Source organism: Corvus cornix, chromosome 1 (genome assembly GCF_000738735.6).
Source record: "Corvus cornix cornix isolate S_Up_H32 chromosome 1, ASM73873v5, whole genome shotgun sequence".
Classification (NCBI taxonomy): domain Eukaryota; kingdom Metazoa; phylum Chordata; class Aves; order Passeriformes; family Corvidae; genus Corvus; species Corvus cornix.
Window position 1 is genome coordinate 111,051,052 of NC_046332.1, and position 22,002 is coordinate 111,073,053.

The following is a 22,002-nucleotide window of genomic DNA, read 5'->3' on the forward strand; positions in this document are numbered from 1 at the left end:
TTGCTTCTAAAAAGTAACTGAAATCATCTCCTGTTTACTTTATAAACTATGTCTGATTTGCAGAATAATCTCATTTCTACTTCCAGTAATATTCCCAATATACCACACCAGCTCTCAAATCATTAGCTGGCCACACAAATCTGAGTTGACTATGAACTATTGTACTGGGTCATTTCTCAGCACCCCAGATCAGTTTCACCCCTAAGAGAAAAATAACACACAAGTCTAAACAGATTACACACTGCTGATCAATATATTTTATTTTATACTAGGATATAAGAGAAATAAATTCTACTTTCCTGTAAGAGCAACATTTTGACAATGACTCTACTTGGTTTGGATCCAGCAGAAGAAAGATCTGGTTTTGATCCTGAGACAGAAGCACTGAAAGGTTGCAAGGGCCAGTGTTGCCATATTTCTGACTAACAATCCTGGTTGAGACAGAGCACTTCAGAGAATGTGAATTCAGTGCCACCTCAGTTAAACCTGAGCTCACACGAACACCAAAGCAATTCATAATACTCATATATTGAATATCCTGTATTTGGTGTCATTCCCTGGAATATTATTGGCATCACCTTCAGTACCTCAGGGACACTAAGATCAATAACATTTCTACAAGAAATCTTTATTTCAATCTGTGCTTCCATTAACTTTTTGACTTAAGGGAAAGGGGAAGTCGTATTCTGAAGGGAACAGTTTCTTTTATGGTCATTATCGTAATTTTTAATGTTCTTATTTCTAGTTTGGCAAACACTTGCTCTGCTATAAAGCCAATAATGATATAACAGCACTGCTGGTGAAGGCAGGTGAACTGTGTGAATCAAAGTGCTGTCAACCTTCTCCAAAATGTCTCCCTAGGTCAAGACTGGAAAGTCTAGATTCCTTTCCTTTCAGGAATTTAATAGATGCAAATCTTTGAGCTAGTTCTGCTCCTACCGTACTGCCTGCTCCTTCTCCTTTCCTGGCTATCCTTCCTTTAGCTCACTCCTTTGTAGCAGGCCCTGCTTACTCACACTGACATTTTTAGTTCTGTATTTGCATTGAGAAATGCATTAAGAAATGTATCTGCCCTAAAGAAAAAAATCCATGGTTTTTTTTGGGCTGTTCTTGATCCAGTTCACAGCATGGCCACGACAGAAGGGAGGAGCAAGGCTGTGGGAATGTGTGCTGGGAGCAATTGATTATTATCAATATCTCAAGTACCTTGAGACCAGTACTGTCAAAGACTTTGGCTCATAAAATCCAGATTATTCTCAACAGCTTTTGTTATAGTCATAATTAGTAAAATGTGGTTGAGCGTTACTGCAACGAAGGGGAAACATTAGAACAACTAGCGTGTTAAACCAGCAAAAGGAAGGAAACTACTTAAAGCTTTCAATCTGCTTGTGAGGGCTTTTCAGGGTAACAAATAGTTTTATATTCACCTGTGAACATCTTAAATGCAACACTGAATCAAAAAGTATAAATGATAATTACTGTTCATTGATTTCTTAGAATTTACTTTCAAATTACTTTTAAGGAAACGTTTTCTGTAATAACGACACATTATGAGCTCTTAAACTGCACACAGACTGTGCAAGTAAAGAGAAATATGTGAAAACATGGATTTATATTGTTTAATAGGTGTGTTCAAGGATGCAACTGAAAAAAACCTCCAGAAATTAATGTAGTATAAAATACTGTCACTACACTGCTTGGACAGGTACATCTTTTGATTCTAATAAAAATCTCTGCAAGTCTCTCAGGAGACCACAGCAACATAAGCATCACAGAACGTGATATCAATGCAGGAGCAACAGAAAAGTGTTGAAAAGCAGTTTCAGCACATTAAATATTTATATTAAAAGAAGAAAAGAAGCAAATTCAGCTCACAAATGAAGGGGTCTTTCTTCTTTACTACTAAAACTAATGAATTTTGCTTGACAAGGATCTCTTACTCTACACTTCCAAAATTTTCTAAAGCAATTCATTTTTTCAGTAGTCTAAACTGAAGCCCCAAACTCAGGATTCAAGCAAAAATCACTGCAGGGAGGATAAACCTCCACAGCTGGTTCTATCTGGTAACTGTAAATAACACACTGACTATACAATGGCTCTTATTCCACTTCCAGCTGTACCACTTCAACAAAAATGCTCTTTCATGATGTTTTCACATATCTATAACTATAAACACACATTAACAAGGATGACACAGAACAGTCTTCTGTAGAGCACAGCATAATTATACAGGTTGCAAAAATCATATCCTGTTGGTTTCTAATGCTGCTTTAAACATAAACCCTCAAACAATCTAAGCCTGTTATCAGGATATACTATGATGCACTGATTTTGTGGCAGCTTGCCTCTCACTGACTAAGCTCTAGGCTTAAATAGCAAAGAACAAGCAGAGTAACGTTGGCGTAATTAGAATTTTACTTCTATTTTCCTAAGTAACTCATTAGGTTCATATAAGAGTGCCAGCAGAACAATTAATGGCAAGGCTTAAACTGCAAAGAATGTAACCTGTTAAAGATACCTGCATTTTTTGTTCATACCTGCATTGTGCTTTGCCAAATATTTGTCTTTGTACTGCTTTTTTTTCTTTCCAAACCAAGTACAGCTGGCCTGTTGCTCCTGTTTGGTCTTCTCCATGGCAATACAAGCAACTCGCCTGACATATGGAGGAGAAAGAAACATTTTCTGTTGTAATCAAGGATCTTAAAAAAGCTGCACAGAATGAATTAGAAAAGTAAGACTTTTTTTATAGAACAAGAAAACAGTAAAACTTTTAACAACATTTTTGTTTTGATGACTTAAAAGAACATATATATATATATATATATATAGGGGTATTTTGATGGAAGAATATTTTCTTAATGGTAGATGATGGAAGCTCACAGATGAAGTGAGCATGGGAGGAAGGGCAGCTGCTGAAATGAATCCAGACCATTCTGCAGCAGATCCGAATGGAAGAGCACAAGGTCTGGAAAGACCACCATGGTCTGAATTACTGCAGAGCAAGTGGTGCTGTGGGACTGTTTGGAAGGTGATCTTTGGGGTGAAGCACTGCAAGGTACACCTGTGCCTCCCTTATGCCAGGGCTTGCACAGAGCTCAGGAGATGGAACTAAAGGTCTTGTGTGCCTCTGTTTCTCTTCTGAAAAAATCTCCCTTAGCCAGTCCAGGAGGCACAGGAGCTGTTAAACCCCGTGCAGAACTCCAATTCTTTTATGGAGCAAATCCTGTATGAAGTATTTTGGGCTAGACTATCCATGTTGATAAACTTTGTTGAGTTATGGCCGTATCTTCCAAGGCCCAGGACTTGCTTGCCAGAATTTGTGATGATGCATTTCAATTTTTTCCTAAACAGCTCCTGCAAGAGGCTGTTTAAAGGCTTTGCACTGCTCAGTGCCATTACTGTTCACTGAACCTATCATTCAGGAATCTTAGCACTGAGATTTTTCTGCTTTTTGACATTCACATGAAAAATGAAAAGGAAAGAAAACCCTGAAACTCCCTCAATGACCTTTTTGCTTGGTATCTTGCTAAGACCTTATTCCTGCAGCACTTGCATGTAAGCAATGCTAATGAAACCCCTGTTTAGAAGCTGAAAGAGAAATTATTTGACCCTCTTATATAACCTATTTGCATGTAGCCATCTTCAATCCTAGTTTCCTACAGTATACCAGAAAACACACTGTTTATTAACAGAGGAATTATTTTTTTCAATGTAATCACACATATGATATTGCATGTAACCCTTACTGCTATGCATATATGAGAGAAAAAAAATCAATGCCACACAAATTGAGTCAATATATGGACTCTGAGAAAAAAAAGGAAAAAAAAATTCAAAAAACTAGCTATACAACAGTGAAAAGTATGAGAGACAGAAATAAAATCAAAACTAAGTTCATTTTTATAGAAAACATAAGTCATACCATTCTTGAAGTTCAGGAGAAGGAATAAGACCTGCAGTACCATTTTTGGAGTTCTCAAGTTTACCCTGCCACCAGTTATGATCATCTTTGCTAATGATTTGGATAATATCACCAACTCGGAATCTGATGCCAGCTTCTTTGCAGGGAATGAGGTCATCCTTTGCTGGATCATATTCAAATTGTGCTCTTACATAGATCTACAAAAAAAAGAGTTTATAAGAGACACTGCAGTATTATTACTGATACGGCATTCAGAGTTACAGGTGAAAATCTGATCTGTGAATGCAGCTACACATATTGGTTGCAACAAGCAAAGAAAGAAACAAAAAAGGAAGGTGCCAAAGCGTAAGTGATAGCTGAAAATGAAAATGCCCCCTCCAGCAAACGATGGAGACATATGATGTTATTTCAACAGCTCATGGTTTCTACATTCTATGGAACCTGAACAGCAGAAATGTAATAAACTCTCATAGAGTCTCTCTAATAGTTATTAACTATCACAAATCATTACAGAACATAAGCCAGCACCTTACAACTCAATTTGTAATACACTTTCCAACTGAACTCCCATGGTATGTTTTAAAAATTTCTGAGGTAGGAAATTTTATTGGACAGTATAAAGAACTTAGGCTTTATTAGTGATCTTTAGAATGAGAATTTTAAAGATTTAAGACGTTTAAAAAAATCTTTTTCAGGAGGTCCTGTATTGGACCTATCACAGAGTTACTAAAGAGGAATGTGGAAGTTCTTTGTATGGGCTTTTCAGTAAAAGTCTGTTCCTGTGTAAATAAAACTCATGATTTGAGCAAGTTATTCTCTAAGGAACATTAACAGAAAGAATCCAGACTCGGACTTCACAATTTAAACTAATATACCAATCCTATCTTTGTGTGTTACTGAGGTCTCAACTCTAGAAAATAAAAATAAAAGTGATCTCCAGTTTTGGTTGCTAATTACAACCAAGGATCTTAAAATCAAAATTAAATGTCATACCCTAGGTGGATAATTTCTGTAGTTCATGAACTTCAAACACCACCCTACAGCATCTCAGACAGCCTTGTATACACATACTGCTGATTTTCTTACTAAAAATTGACTAGATTAAAAAAAGCCCAACAGTTGCATTGCAAAGTAATAACCTTCTTACAAACTGCAACAATCACTTTTCAACTTTGCTCAAATTCTGCTCCAGAAATAGCTGTAAGTATGCAGTGTTAGCACTATTCATGGCACTTAAAAAAGTAATCCAATCTGCACACTGAGATATGAATAAATTAACTTAAAATGGCTAATCACTTCTATCTTGTATCTGATGTATTTTTATTGGTTTGCAGTGAGAGCATCAGATGACAACACCAATACAGAACTCAACTTTTAATATATTAAATCTGACCCTTGTTCTGCTGGGCATTGAGTGAGCTTAAAAAAGCAACCCACCTTCTTTTAATTACCTGAGAAATAGGATATTTTGAAACCAGTTATGTTTATTAATTTGTTTTCCATGAAGTAATCAATATTGAGCTGATCCCTTATTTTGCCTGAAGCTTATCTAATACTGGTCTAGAAACATCAGCAGTATTTTCACTGTCTAGAAATGTCCCTGTTTTTCAAGTCCCTGCTCCAGCTTGAGCCATTATCCACCATATACTGGCAATTCATGGAATTTTACAGACTTCCTCATACATAAACATGTATCTGTTTTCCAAGCCCTTAATGTTTTCCAGGATGACAAGAAAAAGATGTTGGTTCAATGGGAAAAATCAGGTAAAAATTGAAAAAATCAGGTAATTATAAATGGTGTGAGTAAGAGAAACACCATTATTTTGACATTGCCTTGAACAAAGTTTCTTCTCCTGGGGAAAATACCCTATGAGGACCAAATGGAAACCTAATATAAATGTTTGGAAGGTGTACCATGGAGCCTTTCCAGGTTTACATTCAGGCAGTTGGAGTCTTCAGAAGAAAAGGGAAAGCTGAAAGAACCATAGAGACCTTTAAAAATGGGAAGTGAAGTGAGAGCAAACCATTCTTGTAATAGAAGTTCTAGACAGCTCAACCAGACAGCAATATAAAAAGATTCTCAAAGACAAGAGTTAAAGTAGCTGATTGACTTCTTGAATGGAATTGCAAGAGCTATTAAAAAAATTCCTGGTAGAGAAGGAGGCTGAGTACTCAGTTAAAAATTCAGAGGTAGATTCTGGAATGACTATATATAACTGGAGCAGTTACTTGAGATGAATCACAAATCACTTGACAGTATGTGCTCATTTGGAGGCTGCAGTAAAAAACCAAAAATTCTTAATATTGCAAAGAAAATGATAGGGAATCCTCTGAGGAGCCCCTATGGGCTTTCTTGGAATTCTCTGTAGAGGGAACATCTTTCTTTGGTCTGTGATGACTTGCACAACCAGCAGGTCAAGGTAACAAAGTCAAAGGAGGTTATTGAATATGGGATTTAAGACTGAAATTTTAAGAGACCATCTTCAGATTTATCAAACCTTAACAGAAACTGTCCTTAATGTTTTTTTTTTTGAAGAGCTTTGTTAATGTTAGTAATTAGTTTCAGATAAACTCAAGACTCGAAATCTTTGTCAGCACAGTATTTTAGAGTTTTAGACACCTGCCCTACTTGTTTCCATGCCAGCTAGAATAGAAATTTCAGCTTTCCTCTAAGATTAAAACCTGCACAGGTGTCATGGGTTTGAACAGAACCACTACAACAGGACACTGCACAACAGGAAGTCTATTAATGCATTCTGAACTAAATCAACATCTCCAGTTAAATGGACACATGAAAACAACAAAAAAAGCTATTTTGAATTAGCCACAAACAAATGAGTGAAAAAGAAAAATGAAAAAAATGGAACAAATTTTCCAAGCTTAAATGTTTTAGTCCAGCACATACAGAATATGAGGGGGAAAAAGGTAAGCAGGGATGTTTGCTAGCAGCTAAGTTTACAAAAATTCCCATGGAGGATTTCTATTCACCTGTCGTCCTTTTGGTTGTGTTGTCGATGGCAAGTCCTGCAGAATAAAGTCAACCCAGGAGAAGAAATTTTCATTTTACTTTTTAAGGGTACATAACACCGTTTGTTAGTGATTCATACTACGTTACAGTAAAATGGTAAGTTAGACAAAAGTATAAAGCATTGACCCATGTTTAGAAATAATTCTTTTCTTAAAGAAAAATCAAACCCAGGCTGTTTAGCAGCAAGCTGAAGAAAGCAGGTAAAAAGTTTAAGCAGATAAAGAATGTGCTTTTTAATAAATAATTCAGCATCTTCAACACAAAAGCACCACCAAGTGAAAGAGGCTCTTTATGTGAATGCCTTTTCCACTTAATACTTAAGTTTTGCTTTTAAAAGAGAGAGGCTGCTATAAATACTAAAAAACTTGTGATTAAAAATGTATAATGTGATCAATTGTGCTGAGAATTAAGATTACAACTACTTATCATGTTATAAATTCAATTTAATTCACAAAAATGTCTTAAATTTTTCATTCACACAATTATTTTTCATTCTACTAATTAATAAGCACTTTACCTTGTGGCAAATAATGTCTAAGTTGCAATTTTTATTAATAGTTAAAGAAAGAGTTACTTGGTTTTGTTTTTTTTGTTTGTTTTTAGCTAGTCCCATGAACTCACGATATTGACAGCACTCACTGAAGAAACTTGTGTGTAGTTACTACACTGGCCCAAACAACAACAAATGATAAACAACACGAATTTTAACATTAATGTACTTTAGGAAGAACAGGAGATCGACAGCACTTTTCTACCTGAATACATACAAAACAGAAGTACTTTGTGTTAAAGATGTGATGGTAATAGCTTGGTTTGTAGTGCAGTTTAAAGCCACTTCCTTTTGCTTTCCATACCCAGGCAAGGCTCATGTTTCACACAGTATGTGCACGTACCACGACAGCAGAGAGCACACCAATTCCTTAACTCAGATAGCGGAAACCAGTACACGTTCCAGAGGGCTCTCAAAACACAAAACTTAAAAGAAAAAAAAAAAATCTAAAATGTCTTGGGATACCAACTGCACAGTTACTCTTCCTTCAAACTCTGCTTCCAAAGCTCAGGATGGAAATAAAAACTTCCACTTTAAACCTCTGCCTAGTTTTGAGGAAAGTGCTGACAATGATTTAAGGATGACTGAAGTGTCACAGTACAGTTATTAACATTTAATTCACGGTATGGCTTTTAATGAGAAGAATATGTTGGAAAAAGCCCTTTAAAAAAAAAAAAAGAAAACGGGGAGTTACATATGCAATAACCTGGGTTCTCTCAGCAGGACAAAATTTTCCACTGACCACATGATAAGTTTAACAGTAATGGCAGATGAGCACCAACAAAACTTTCACACTTTCTCTGTGTGGAACTGGAAATCTTACCGAAACAGAATTGTTAGTGCTGCTATGACCATTAGCTGGGGACTGTCTGGATGTAGAGGGGGAATCTCTCTGAAATAAGACACAAGGTTCATTAACAACACAACACTATCACAGGAACACAGATATATTTCAAAGAACAGTTACATCCACAGCCTTATAACCAATTGCTTAGCTGCTTCATTTGTGAAAGTTTCCACACCTCAAACTCTGTAAATCTGAAAAGTTTTTCCATAGCTTAAGATTCAGGTTTGACATTTTGATTTATTTGAGTTAATAACTACCTTTATGTTGCCTTCAGCTTTTTAATAACTGGGACTTCTGAGGTCTCATGTGGCTGACAATGCTACCGGCCCTTAGTCATACACCAGTCTTGGTTAAAATACCTGAAAGCTACACTCTGAATAGTACTTGGAATAGAATGAGGCCCATATCCTGTTTTAAAGATGTTTCTAAATATTTTTTCAGCTATGTGGTGTTGATCAGTCTTTACTCAGCAAGATGCATCTCTCTGCAGTCTCAAAGACACTGAGGCTGGGGCCTGAGAAGGAAGCTGGATTCTCTCTCCTCACTTCTCATCCATTTTACAGCACAAATGGGGGTTTTCTTCCAACATCCTTAAGGGCTTGAAAGTATCAAACCTTGCCAAAATATAACACTTTGAAAAAGCCATTTCCCTTGACCCAGACTACGAGTGTGGCCCTACACTTGAGTGAAGAGACAGCAGACAGGGTGATACTGGGAATACAGGAGGGATAACAGGAATTCCTGACTGGGTTTTTCAGAGCAATGTTTCTCACATGCCACTTTGACTGTATAGTGCTTAATTCCATGATAATTGAGCCATCTCTTCCAGAAATAAAATAATCCACTCTACACATTGTGAAAAAAATAAAAATCCCTTTTACCCTCAAAGGAATTCTGGAATATAATATTCCACGTCAAAGGTCATCTTAGGAATGTCTGGTCATTTTGTGTAACATCAAGGACAGCAGAGAAAAAGGGCTAAAACAGTTTTCTAAGCAAACAAAGTTAATCCTATCATATTTTATCAATACAAGTACCTTTTGTGAACAAATTAAGAACCCAGACCTGGAGCTAAACTGTTCGTGCAACATTAATCAGGGATTAATGCCACATGCCTAGGAACAAAACTTGCCTCCACAAATACTTGCAATGGGTAACAGAATGGGGAAAATCAGCTCTAATTCTAGTTACAAAATCACTCCAGCATAAATGAGAGCAAATAAACCATTCATTACTTTAAAAAAAAAAAAAAAAAAAAAGGCCTAAAGGAATCAATATTCTCTTTTTTTTTTTGGGTGCATGGATTATCAGCATTCTGTCTCTGTTATCTTCTCACTTTCAAGAGGTGAAAAATTAATTTTGAATTTTTTTTCAATATGGTTTGTTATGATTTTTTGTCAGTAATGGCTTAGTAAGGAGCAAGGGAAAGCTTTTGAAACTGATGCAAACACCCAAATCATTGGGAGAAAAACAAGTTTAAAGAATGCCACTATTTCTGGACAGTCTTGAAGGATTCTGCCTTTGAAGGAAATTTTCTTGGTTTGAGAATGTTTTGATTTGTATTCCTCCAACAATTCTCAACATAAGACAGCATATTATTCAAAGCAAATGTTCATCATAACATACTGAGGAAAATATACATTTTCGGTGCTATTGGTGATTTCAGTACTGTCAGAAATAATCTAACAAGTTAGTCAAGAGACATATTTTTATGTATGACTTTTACATAATTAGGCTGTTCTGTTCTGCCACAATTTCAAAGGCATTTAGATTGTTATTTTCCTAGGGATGGGTGTTTTTTCAAAAAATATAGACTCAAAAGTTAGGAGAAAAACTGTATTATGCACAATTTAATGAGACAAATCAATAAGCAAGAAATCCTTGTAGAATAACAGAACTGCTTAGGACTGGCCTGGAAAACTTCAGTTTTGGTTGTGAGTTTGTTTCTCCAGTAAACCAGTGAAAGCCCCACTTTTCCTGGGAGTAGGGGCAGAAAAACACTTGGAGTGTTCTACATTCTGAGTAATGTAGAAAGGTTATTATCATTGTGTATCAGTAAACTTGACTGTCTGGACTTCCCAGTCTTCTCCAGTGCAAGACAAAAAACAACAGAGAAATCTTTGGGGTCATTACTATTCAGTCAAAGAACCACAGAGCCAGAGCCTTAGAGGAAACAACCACAATTATTTTCAAATTATGGCAAACCCACTTTCCTGTTGATTCCTTGTTCTTAGGTGTGGCATCATTCTTTAGGAATGATAAACCAATGCATTTGAGATGCAAACCTATAGCAGAACCCAATTATGTCGAATAAATACAACCTGATCAAATTAGATATTGACAAAAACAGCTGGATCAATGGCATTGCTGCCAGATCCGAAAAAAACCCCAAAACAAGAAAACCACCAAAATCAAAACCCCCAACAGAAAAACCAGACAGACTTTCCAAAAATCTGAAAATAGTTCTACATTTCAGTCTTGCTCAAGGAACACTTCTGCCAGTATTTTTAATACAAATGCCAAAAAAGTTTAAGACTATAAAAATACTCATAGTCTGAACACTAAGAGAAACCATGGAAGACTAAAGGAAAAAAATCCATGGTAATTACCACCAGACTTTTAAAATCTCGTATTTATAAAAGCTTTTCTTCTTAATAAAACAACGTAAGAGTCTCACAAAGACAATCTGAAACATAAAGAATGTTTATAAAGAATTTTTTTTTGTTAAAAAAAAGGATTTCCCTTACTGTTCTCACATATCTGACACTATAAAATGTTACTTGGGGTGTTGTGTCAGTACAAAGAAAGAATGCAAATGTAGCCAGAGCAAAATGCTTGCTCAGCGGGATAAAACTGAAACATATGAACAGCACACACAGCCATCAGCCATAAGAAGGATGTGTTGCAATAGTTACTCAAGTTCACATTTATGTAAATCTGCAATTTTCTGGGTATCTGATGAAGAAAGCAACACTGGCCCCTTGTTATCTAAATATCTGTGTTAACTGAGGTCATTTGCCACACCAGTGACTAAAGAGGTTACCTCACACCACATCAGCTGATCCAAGTTTCACACAAGGGAATTTAAAAGTATTATGTTTTCAAACAAGGTGTGCTCCATGAAATAGGAGGTCTGGTAAGTGAATGGAAGGCATGGGTGCAGGAAAAGCCACAAATGCCTAAGAAACTTGAAATTATTCAGCTGAGATTTTGAAAACTGCCTAGTGACCCTGAATTACATAGTGTAGGAAAGACTTCCTTAAATATGCAGAAATGGCTCAATATTTAGAAAATAACACTTATTTTAAATGACTACTCAAAAGAAGACAAATATGGCAAGTGAAATTCAAATCCCAGTTATTAAAAAAAAGCCATTCCATGCTCTCCTCACCCTTGTGAAGGCCTAAGATTGTAAACAAAAGGCACATCACCTCTGATTCTATTAATACTTAGTTTTTTCTTATTCAAGATTAAGAAGATGTTTTGCAATCCAATGATGTGATCCTGGTAGGAGCCTCAAACCCCCCACTTTCTCGATTCTGTCTTATATTCCTCTTGTGATAAAACTATACTACATGAGCACCAGTCCATGACTGAAGGAGGAGGGGAACCAAACAAATATATACTGAAGTATTGCCAAAAAAATACCTTAACTAGGAAGGTTATACTAGTGAAGACCAAATATCTCTCTATTTATCCTGCTGGAGGGCACGAGAAGCAAGATTTCTGTGTCTTAGTAATGTCAGTCAACACTGAGTTTTAGTCTTTATCAATGGTTAAAAATTAGATTTATCATCTGAATCACCTTCCTGAAAAATTCAGTGACAAAAATTCTCTGTGTACCAAAGGACTAGTGATGCTTTAACAGGATGATTTAAAAACACTGGGGTTTTTGTGTACACTTGTAACTGATGAAAATCAACCAAAGTCTTAGTGTGGCTGAGCAGGTGGAAAAGACTCATCCATCTCTGACTAAATGAATGCTAAATGCTACAGAGTGTGATAATTAGACATGATTCCTTTTTCTCTTTGATCACACATTTCTAGTTTAGCCATTTTTTCCAAAGAAAGGTAAGTAAGAGTCTATTTTACATTTTTTGGTGAAATAAATAGTAATGAAAAGCCTAAGGACACAGAGCTAAAGAAAAGAGATGATCTGCTATTACTAAAATGACACCTAACAGTATTAATTTAAAGCTGTATGCTGAGTTTTTCCAAATAACCATCTTCCCAGCAAGTCTGCAGTTTCACCAGTTTCTGTACTTCAACAATGGGAAGTGAGGTATCTTTTATTACTATTCCTCTTTGCAGTGTGAAGTCAATACATGGATTTGTCAGCACGCTGCAATTTTTTTAAAAGCCTTTGCATTTCATGAAAAACTTTTGGTTTCATATTTATTTTAAGAAAATTGGCCTCATAGGTGAAACTCTGTCAAACCTTCTACCCCTAAAACCTTTCAGTTTTTGTTGAATTCTACTAGAAGTACAGAAGGCAACCAAAAAGCAGTAATTTTTTTCCTTGCAAACAGATTGTTCTGACAACCTCAATAGCAGTTTCTGTGTATTCTAGCATCTGCTGAGACACAAGAACAATTAGGGTGAAATCACAGCTCTAATTAAGATAAGGTGCTTGACTTCAGCGGGGGTTGTGATTTCACTCTGGGAATTCTAATTCGGGAGCTGTTTGCGCAGTTAAGCATGTGGCACGGAGAGATTGGCATCATCTACACGCTGCATATGCCATCTGTATGCTCAGACTGGAACAGTGGCTCTCAAACAGCCATTTTCTACAATTTAATTCCCTTCAGTTGCAATCTGGAACATAACTTTGTGAGCAGAAGGGAATTAAACGTTGCTGTGCAAAAGCCGTAATACCAAGTTTCTAATTCAGCAACAACTCCAAATCTGTTCTTCTTCTGTAGTGACAAAGACCTTTTTTTCATGGAAACACAATATTAAGCCACATGTAACTGTTACACACAACCATCACAAATTTACCTCAACAGGGTTATACAGAAACAGGCTCTTCAATTAACCCTTAACAGCCCAAAGCAGCAGTATAATGCTTAAAGCCTAAAAAACAGGAGGATTGTTTCTCAGCTTAGGAACTTTTCGTAAGACTTCCTGAAGAATGAGTTTAAATGGTCATATTTTAAAGGGGCTTCCTAAAAGCATAAGCCGAGGATCCCCTTTCCTATTTTTTTTTCTTTAATAGGCTGTAAAGAGTTAGTTAAGGTGCTGATGAGATGAATATGAAGGCAGGGCTGAGTAGGTAGGTGGGGCCTACTCGTGTTCCGTTATCTTTGTTGTAAAATTGGTGTGCGTGATCTAACAGGACAGGCAGAAACAATTTCCCAGAAAGCAGTAACATTCAGCCATCAGCAGGCAGTTAGTTACAGGACTGAGGAAGAAAGGGGATGGGTCATTAAATTCATTACCTCACAGGATGAAGATTGCATGCGATAACTTGGCACAATCTTGAAGGTAATACTTCCACGCATTTCCCTCTGTGGAAAGAGAAGCACTTTGAGACTAACACTGAAGAGAAAAATCTCCAAATTATTAATGCTTGAAAGGAAAACACCACAATTCAAGTATGAAAAGCTAAAATGGTATGGATAAGTTGTCATACCACCTATAAACAAACAGTGAGAATGTCCTGATTAATCTTAAGTATAAATGTACATTACCACTTTGTTCACCTGACCACGTTTTGAATGCCTAGACCCAGAACCGTATTTTAACACCACAGATTCAGAGATGTGTAGGTGTCTTCCATCTCAACCATTTATTTGTAGCTATACTCTTGTCATCTACAGTCTTTGCTACCAAAGTGGCATTTTCTTCCCTTTCATCATAGATGTTAAATAGCAAACCTGTATTCAGTTTCTGGAAGCTGCATTTTACTGTAATAAAGGTAGGAATGTCAAAAATAGTCTTTCATCAAAACAGAACATGGAGTCTGCTACTTTGCATTTACTGTTGTGTAAGAATATTCACAACAAGTAGTAACTGCAGAACAGCAGCAGACTGTGACAACATATTTTCTTAAATGGCAATCTGAATATTTGTGCCGCCACAGGGCTGACTTCTGTGGGACTCAATCTGGGCAGAAATGTGAGCACATCACTTCAAGACATCTGAGAGTTTCCCCCCTTTCTCTCTTTGGCTGGCTTACTGTGACCCCAAAAAAATGTTATTTCCCTTTAAGCTTGTCCGGGATTAGTGATACCATCCAAGATCTCAAGTTAGGGTTGCTTGCAGAAAAATTAAAAATTGTTCCAGAAATAACAAACAGACTCTACTAGCAAGGCCCAAGGTGGAGTTTTCCTGGAAAAAGACAGACTGAGCTCAAAGCAACATTTTTTTCCTTTGTAACTTCAGTAACTGCGAGCACAACAGTTACAAACAGAAAGAACTTCTTGTTACGTGCACATGTAGTCTATCAAGAACACAAGAAAAAGGGGAAGTTAGTACACAAAAGTTTTGACAAAATAAGACAAGCACTTTTATGGAGGAAGACTTCAGGTACTTACAAGCATTTTTTGTAGCTGTTCTACAGTTTGATTTGCGACACTGATTCCGTTTATTTCTCTGATTTCATCCCCTACATGTAGCGTACCTGCGGAGTTAACAAACACACAATCACCTCAAGATGTGTTTCCACAAACTGAGATAATTGTAACACAGCACTAATATTCATATAAAGGCATAAACAGACAACAACATTGAAATCATTTTTTTGCTAGATTCAGAAAAGGGCTTTGTATTAGCTACAAATCTCTCAGAGTGCAGTGAACACACAGCAAGAGATGCCTAGGCATTCTACCAAGTACGCAGGAAAAACATGTTTTTGTTATTAAACAGTAATATTGAATCAAAAACACTATATGGCCTGGAGTAGTATAAAGATACTTTAATATTATTCAAAATATAAAACTGATGGCATTACATATTAGACTGAGAATCAGATTCAGTAACATCCCTGTACCAAATAAAATCCCCTTTTCTGCAGCATTTCCCATTTTTGTCACTGACAGAAGTGAATATTGTTATGTTCATGACTGTAAGGAGAAGTATACATAAAAATTGGGAATAAAGAATGGACATTTGGCATACATGTCAATGACAGACAATTTTTAATGACTGACACTGGTGTTTCATTTTTACTGAATGCTCTGGAAGCTGCAAGTAGATGGAATCTTTAAAAGCCTTTATTCCCATTTCAACTCTGCCACCTTTTGAATAAAGACAATTTCAATCACCAGGACTAGGTAGAGCTGGCTTAGGGACAGGAGGCAACTTCACAGCAGCTACTATTTTGTGACTGGGAATTGTGTAGTTTGTACTTAATATTGCTGGACCTGAAATTATACAGTTCCTGTAACGCTCACAGTAGATTTATTATCCAGACATTGCTGTTATTGCCCGGCAATACAGTTTTCCATACAGCAAAAAGAGACAGGAGAAAAAAATGACAACACTCCCCAAAACCAATGCAAGGCACAGGCCCTATCAATAGGATTCAAACGTGGTGCTCGAGATCACTGCTGAATTACACCTGGGTTGTTCTATTGAGTAAAAATATTCTAAAATAGTTATGTGAAAATGAAGCAGCGAAGCTAAGAGGCATCTAGAGCATTAACAGAATTAAAAGCATTAAAAAAAAAATGACCATACTACAGAAACACTGAAGCACAGCTCATTTTCAAACTACCTAGTGCAGAAGCACTACCTTAGTTAGACAAAGCACATAGAGAATAGGTTAAATTTCCCCAATCTTTAGAAATAAAAGACACTGTATAATTAAAAAGAACAGAGTTTTAATGGGCACAGTTGGATATTTTACTCAGTTTTATCAGGTGTTAAAAGTTTTATTAGCCCCATTATGGAACACAGCCATGTGAAGCAATACTCTGCAGAGCATCACCACTACCTAAGCACAGCTGGAAGGAAACCTTCTTCCTGTGAGTCTTAGAGCAATCTCCTTTTAAAACTCACTGTTTGAAGCCAAATAAATTTAAATTCAGAAAGTCCTCTAAAGGAATATAGAGGTCTGTCTGAATTGCATCTTTGCTTGTACGTAAACTTTTGTCTTTCCTCTTCCTGACAGATTTTATCATATCAGAAAGGCAAAGTGAATTTATGTTTTGTCTTCCTAATTATCTGTTCCCAGCTTCCTCTGAAATAGAACAGTAGGCTAGAGGGAACTTTGGTCTGAAAAATGATGAAGATTTTTGTTTTCATCGAAAGAAAAAAAGGCAGTCTGAAAGAAGTAAAGTAGCCCTTTCAAGGTGCAATCCAAACCTGCAGCCACCAACCTAGCAGGGAAGTTCACCTGTTTAAAGTAGGGCAAAAACCAGTTACCTTTGGACATCTGATCTGAACACACAAAATGACAAAAAGAAGACTGGGGATGAGAAAAAAATACATGTTTGCAGGGTTTGTTGTAGCTGTAGTGAAAACTGAAAAAAAAGATTTAGAATCTAGGCACAAGTAATATTTTTATTTCAAACCCCGTTTTTGTGAGCTTTAACACCAAAAATACAAAGCTCCTCAAGAACTGTGTGAACAAGGTTCTTCCATTTTTGCAAGGGAAAATACTGCTACTTGCGTAAGGATTTTTTTTTTTTTTAAACAGTGGATTAAGTAAGTACAGCTCCAGAAATTATTGGTGTTTCAATCTCTTGCTGAGCTATACTCAGTAATAAGAGTAATTATCCTAATTAAGACCTAAATGAAACACAGTGGGCCCTCACCTCAAAATACTGGCAGCCATCTGCAACTGGAAGGTAACTAAAGCAGTTAGCAGGAGTCCATGCAGACACAGAGATACACTGCTATGGAATAGTAGCAATCAAAATCAGGAGAATGTACACAGTTTGTACAAAATGATCTAAAATGACTGTGTTTGAAGACAAAACTCTTCATGAGATGTAATTACCTTGCCGGTGAATCATTCCTCCGTGCATAATTCTTGCCACAATGCAGTGGTTCAGCTCATTCATTTTTAAAGTGATTCCCTAGAAAAAAGGAAATGTTTATACTTTTAAAATAAAATATTAAGCACTATGAGTTTTGAGTGGTTAAGAATAATCACTTCCTGAAAGCTTGAAGGGAGGGTATAAATTTTAAGATTAAAATAAAATCTTTGTCACTCACTTCAAGATGAGCAATAAAACCAAATACTATTTCTAAGTGAAGATGCAATACTTCAACATGAGTATGTAAATATCTGGTTTGTGAAAAATGTGATTTTATACTGAAGTGCAAATCCAGTTGGGATTAAGGCCTAATTTAGCTATAACTACTACAAGGCTGCTTTTAAACAAACCCAGCCCTTGTGGCACAGCAGCAGTGTGAGTGAACACAAAGCATTTCAAGGAGGATAAATATCTACAGTGGCTGCTGAACTATTCTAGTTTATTGACAACCCTCAAAGTGAGGAAACTGACACTGAAATCATCATAATACTGGTCTTTACCAGCACAGTGTCAAGGCAAACAGTGAGTATCCCTCCATACCATGGGCTCATCTGTGTTCTTCTGGAACTGCACCAGCCGGACCCGCGTTACATTCTCCATATCCATGTCTCCGTTGGCGCTCTCCGGGGAATCCCCGTTCAGGTACGGAGAGGTGGGAGGAGGGGTGACTCTCAGCGCTTCGTCACTGTAAACTTCATGTGCCACTACATCATGGGTTTGAAGTAAGGCCTAGAGGAGATGACAGCAACAAAACATCAGATTTCCGTCACCTCCGATGTCCCTCGCTCGTTCCTTGTGTTTTTGAAGCTTTTGAGAAATTCAAGGAAATCCAAGATATTTGTGCCCCATTTTCTATTGATGAACTTTTCCCTTAAGGAGTCTAAGATAAACGTCATCAGAGTGCAAATGCCCACATGTACATTGAGCCTCTAAAACCTGCATGAGTTAATGTGATTTTTACTGTAGCTACTTCAGTGAGAATGATTCTGCCTCCCTTCCCCTCATCCTCTCGACAACTGCAGGGTGTCAGAGTGAATCCATCTTCATGTGCATAGACAGAGAATCAGGAATCTATCTTTCTGTGCAAACTGTTCTATAATAATTACTCTAGTAAAATGGAAAGCTACTCAAATCACATGGTATTTCGCTCTAATGAAGACGGACTGTGGATCAATACTAACTTAAAGAATGAAATACAATTTTTTTGTTGTTTATTATCACAATTCCTTCCATACTCTCCCCTTCCCCTAGAACATGGACTCAGCACCACCACCCTGAGTTCAAAATGCGTGACAAAAATTAGAATGCAAACCAACAAACTGCTAAAATACTGCTTCACTAGGCTTTACTGTTTCTTGATGCAGAGAATGGTATAACAGCTAATTGATTAACTATGCTTAAGTATCTTTGATAAGCACAAAAACCAACTGTAGGAACTCTAAGGTGCAGCATAGACCTGTATCCTGTACAACTGTAAAAAGCGTACACACAATATGAGAGAAAAGTTGGACAAAGCTGAAATATTAGCAAACCAGTATTCAGCAGTACCAGGCTTTTTTTCTGGTATGACATCCCAGTGTTCTCCAGGACGCCTCCAAGAGTCCCGCGTCACATCCATTTCCCATCTGTATTCAACATTTAATATACAACTACCTCGCTTCTGTCCAAAAACTAAATCCAATTTATATGTGAACATGATGGTTCTACTCCTCTACTAATCAAGGGCAGAGACAGAATCTGCCTCTATACCCAAAAGGCTTATCATTCCTAGGTAAGGACTGATAAATCAAGTCTAGTTCCTACAATATCTCTACAACAGTAGATGTATGAGCCACCACCGCCATGAGGTCCATCTATATTATAGTTAATATCTTGCTAAGTTTCATTTAAATGCTCATAGCTCTTAGCTTGCAAAACCCATCAGCCTTGCAAGGCTTGAGATCGACCATCTAGAACTTGTTTTGGCAGAGAAATCTGATTCTGCAATGACTTAAGTCTTCTATTAAAATGTTTAAGCAAAACTTACACCAAAGAAAGTGCTAAAAAAACGCCTACAAGATGCACTCCTGAAGTGGAATCCAAGGCAGAAATTGGATTTTCATGACCTCTACAAAATCCTAAATTTTTTTCCCAGGGTAACGCTTCTAAAGTGTACCATGTTATAAAAGGTAATTTCTTAACACTTTATGTTTCCATTCCTCAAATTAGTTTAAAACTACAGATGGGAATTCGGCATTATAACTATGGAACAGAATTCCCTAAACTAACAATGCTTTGCCCATATTCCCTCCCTTTTTTCCAGTGTTTCAAGCCCACCTACACACATACTATTTTTAGTTAAATACTAACCTGTATCTGTATTTTCTATTTTTCATCTTATTTTGTCAACCACTAAGCTTGAACTCACAACAATTCCTCTCCATTAGTCTGCACTACCGAATCAACATTTTATATTAAAGATTTGGAATATATATGCAAGTTGAACCACTTTAATAATATTTAATTAAAATTTGATTTATTTGTGTCCATTTATGTGTGGTTACTCCAGTGTAGGTTAATGGTTGGACACACTGACCTTGGAGGTGATTCTGTACCCCTGCCTGCATCTGTTATATTCTCCATGCTTTAATATTCCATTTCTTATGTAATTCAGATTCTTACATTTGTTTCATATCAAATATATGCCCTGCTTATTATTTTTAGCAATAATATTCACCTTGTAGGAGGTTAAAATATGGCACTTCCAGCATTTTAAAAGTCCATAATTATGCTAAATGACTTTTGAGTGTGTTCACAAAAACGAACACAAATTAAGAAATACCAGACATTAAAGTACAGCAAGCTCAATTTAATATTGAAAACATTTAATAAAAAGATTCCTATTGGACCTTACTTAAAGATGCCTGTTTTCATGCATTTCTGCTAATTTTGATAATTTGTTTTTTTCCTGTTTTTCCTTTGCAGAACATGATAATCCTGCTAAAAATAAGTTTAATGAGAACAGCTGCTTTCTGCTGTATTGCAGGATCACTGCCTGCAGAGATCAACATAGGAAGGCACATGAAGATGGACAAAATTTCAATATGTCATCAAGCAAAAGTCTCCTAGCACAGCAAATGTTTCAATTGCTACAACATATGAAACTCATATAATAGAATCTTTTACACATGAAAACGGCATACTCAAAAAAATACTGAAAGTTGAGCAGTGGAATAAAAGCTCTTTGAAATGTGCACATACGTAACAAATGAGGTACTTGACAATACTTTAGGAATTCTTAAATTAATTATCTGCTGAAAGACCTTCATGCAAAATTTACATACATTTCTTTAAATTAGAAATGTTGAACATGTTGACCAAATTGATAATTTATTTCTGTAGCCATTAGGCACACAAGGACAACAGAAAACTAAAACAATAGAACACCTTGAACTTGATCTGTTACAAAAACACTTTACTAGCTTTGGTTCTATAAAGGCCTGCACACAGTTTAACCCACTGACACTGTGATTAAGTAAACAAGACAGATTACACTCTTTTTTCCTTCTGATTAGGGATATACATTAGATAAAAAAATAGTTAATAGTAAAATAATCTGTTCTCATACAGGTGTTAATGCACACTCCTGCTTACTACGTGTTATTGATTACTGAATTAATGTGCATTAATAACCAGAGTATTGGTCTGTAACATCTGGCAAACACACAGAGTGTGGGCTGACAGTATTCTTTTATACAATTATTCCTTTTCTTAATAGTCTCTATTTTAAAGGCTTTGGCTCTGAAGGGAAGTTTGGCAGAACACAACAAATGTAAGAGTAACTTTATTTAAGTCTGCAATCCATAAAGCTGCATCTGGCAGCAGGAGTGGGAATGATGATGGAGTTGCCCCTGTGACATCTGGAGACTCTCTGGTATCTGCAGGTATGGATCCACACCAACTTATGCTGGTTTAATTGCTGCTTTACCCTCCTTCCTAACATGAACTGTTTCTATTCTCTTGCTCATTCTGGCTCTGGCAGCATTTCTGTTATCCTAAATTCTTTTTACTAAATGGTTATTTGGGGCTTTTTTTGGAGGCATTTTCTACTAGTTCAGCCCAGGGCAATATTAAAGTGCAGTTCCAGATGAATGGCAGAACTACAAGGGAGAGGATGAAACATGGGGAGGAAAAGGGATGATGGGACTTCACCAACCAGCAATTTAGCCTGGGATGCCACAGACTCACTTGCTGAAATTACCCCTCATCACAAATACCTGTTATGGAATTGCAGCTTATTTCTTATAAAAAATACTTTTTATAGATTTGCAGCAAAAGAATTCTGGCAAATAGTTTTAGATTTATGAGCATATCAAGAGACAGAGATACATAAAAAAGAGGATTTTCAACTCAATTTTCCTGTCACTTGATTTGATACATGAAATTTCTATATAACACAATTGCTTTTATTGATGCCTACTCTGAAAATAATTTACACTTGAAAAATGCTCTTTCTCTACAGTGCTTAATGTTTTAGCAACACTGCGGGGTAATTACAAAAAAAAGTAAATCAAATGAACCTGTCAGATTCTAAATGAAGTTGAGTATCAGAGAAAGGTTTTTTTAAAAATCTTTCTTACAATATGGCTGAGTATCATTCCCTCTTGTTACATGTTCTACTTCAAGCAACTA

General features: G+C 36.4%; 1 protein-coding gene across 8 annotated transcripts in view; it reads right to left on the bottom strand.

Moving 5' to 3' along the window:
- CASK (calcium/calmodulin dependent serine protein kinase) overlaps window positions 1–22,002 on the bottom strand; it is a 184,964-nt gene that overhangs the window by 13,250 nt on the left and 149,712 nt on the right. For 4 of the 8 annotated variants that reach the window (XM_039552388.1, XM_019282717.3, XM_019282716.3 and 1 more), the window contains 8 exons: window positions 17,872–18,060; window positions 17,292–17,370; window positions 14,884–14,969; window positions 13,786–13,854; window positions 8,324–8,392; window positions 6,911–6,946; window positions 3,923–4,119; window positions 2,538–2,653 (listed from right to left, as the gene is read on the bottom strand). In XM_039552388.1, the coding sequence (XP_039408322.1) occupies window positions 2,538–2,653; window positions 3,923–4,119; window positions 6,911–6,946; window positions 8,324–8,392; window positions 13,786–13,854; window positions 14,884–14,969; window positions 17,292–17,370; window positions 17,872–18,060 (841 nt within the window). The remainder of the gene's footprint in view (window positions 1–2,537; window positions 2,654–3,922; window positions 4,120–6,910; window positions 6,947–8,323; window positions 8,393–13,785; window positions 13,855–14,883; window positions 14,970–17,291; window positions 17,371–17,871; window positions 18,061–22,002) is intronic. The other 4 variants (XM_019282720.3, XM_019282719.3, XM_019282721.3 and 1 more) reach the window with 3 other exon arrangements.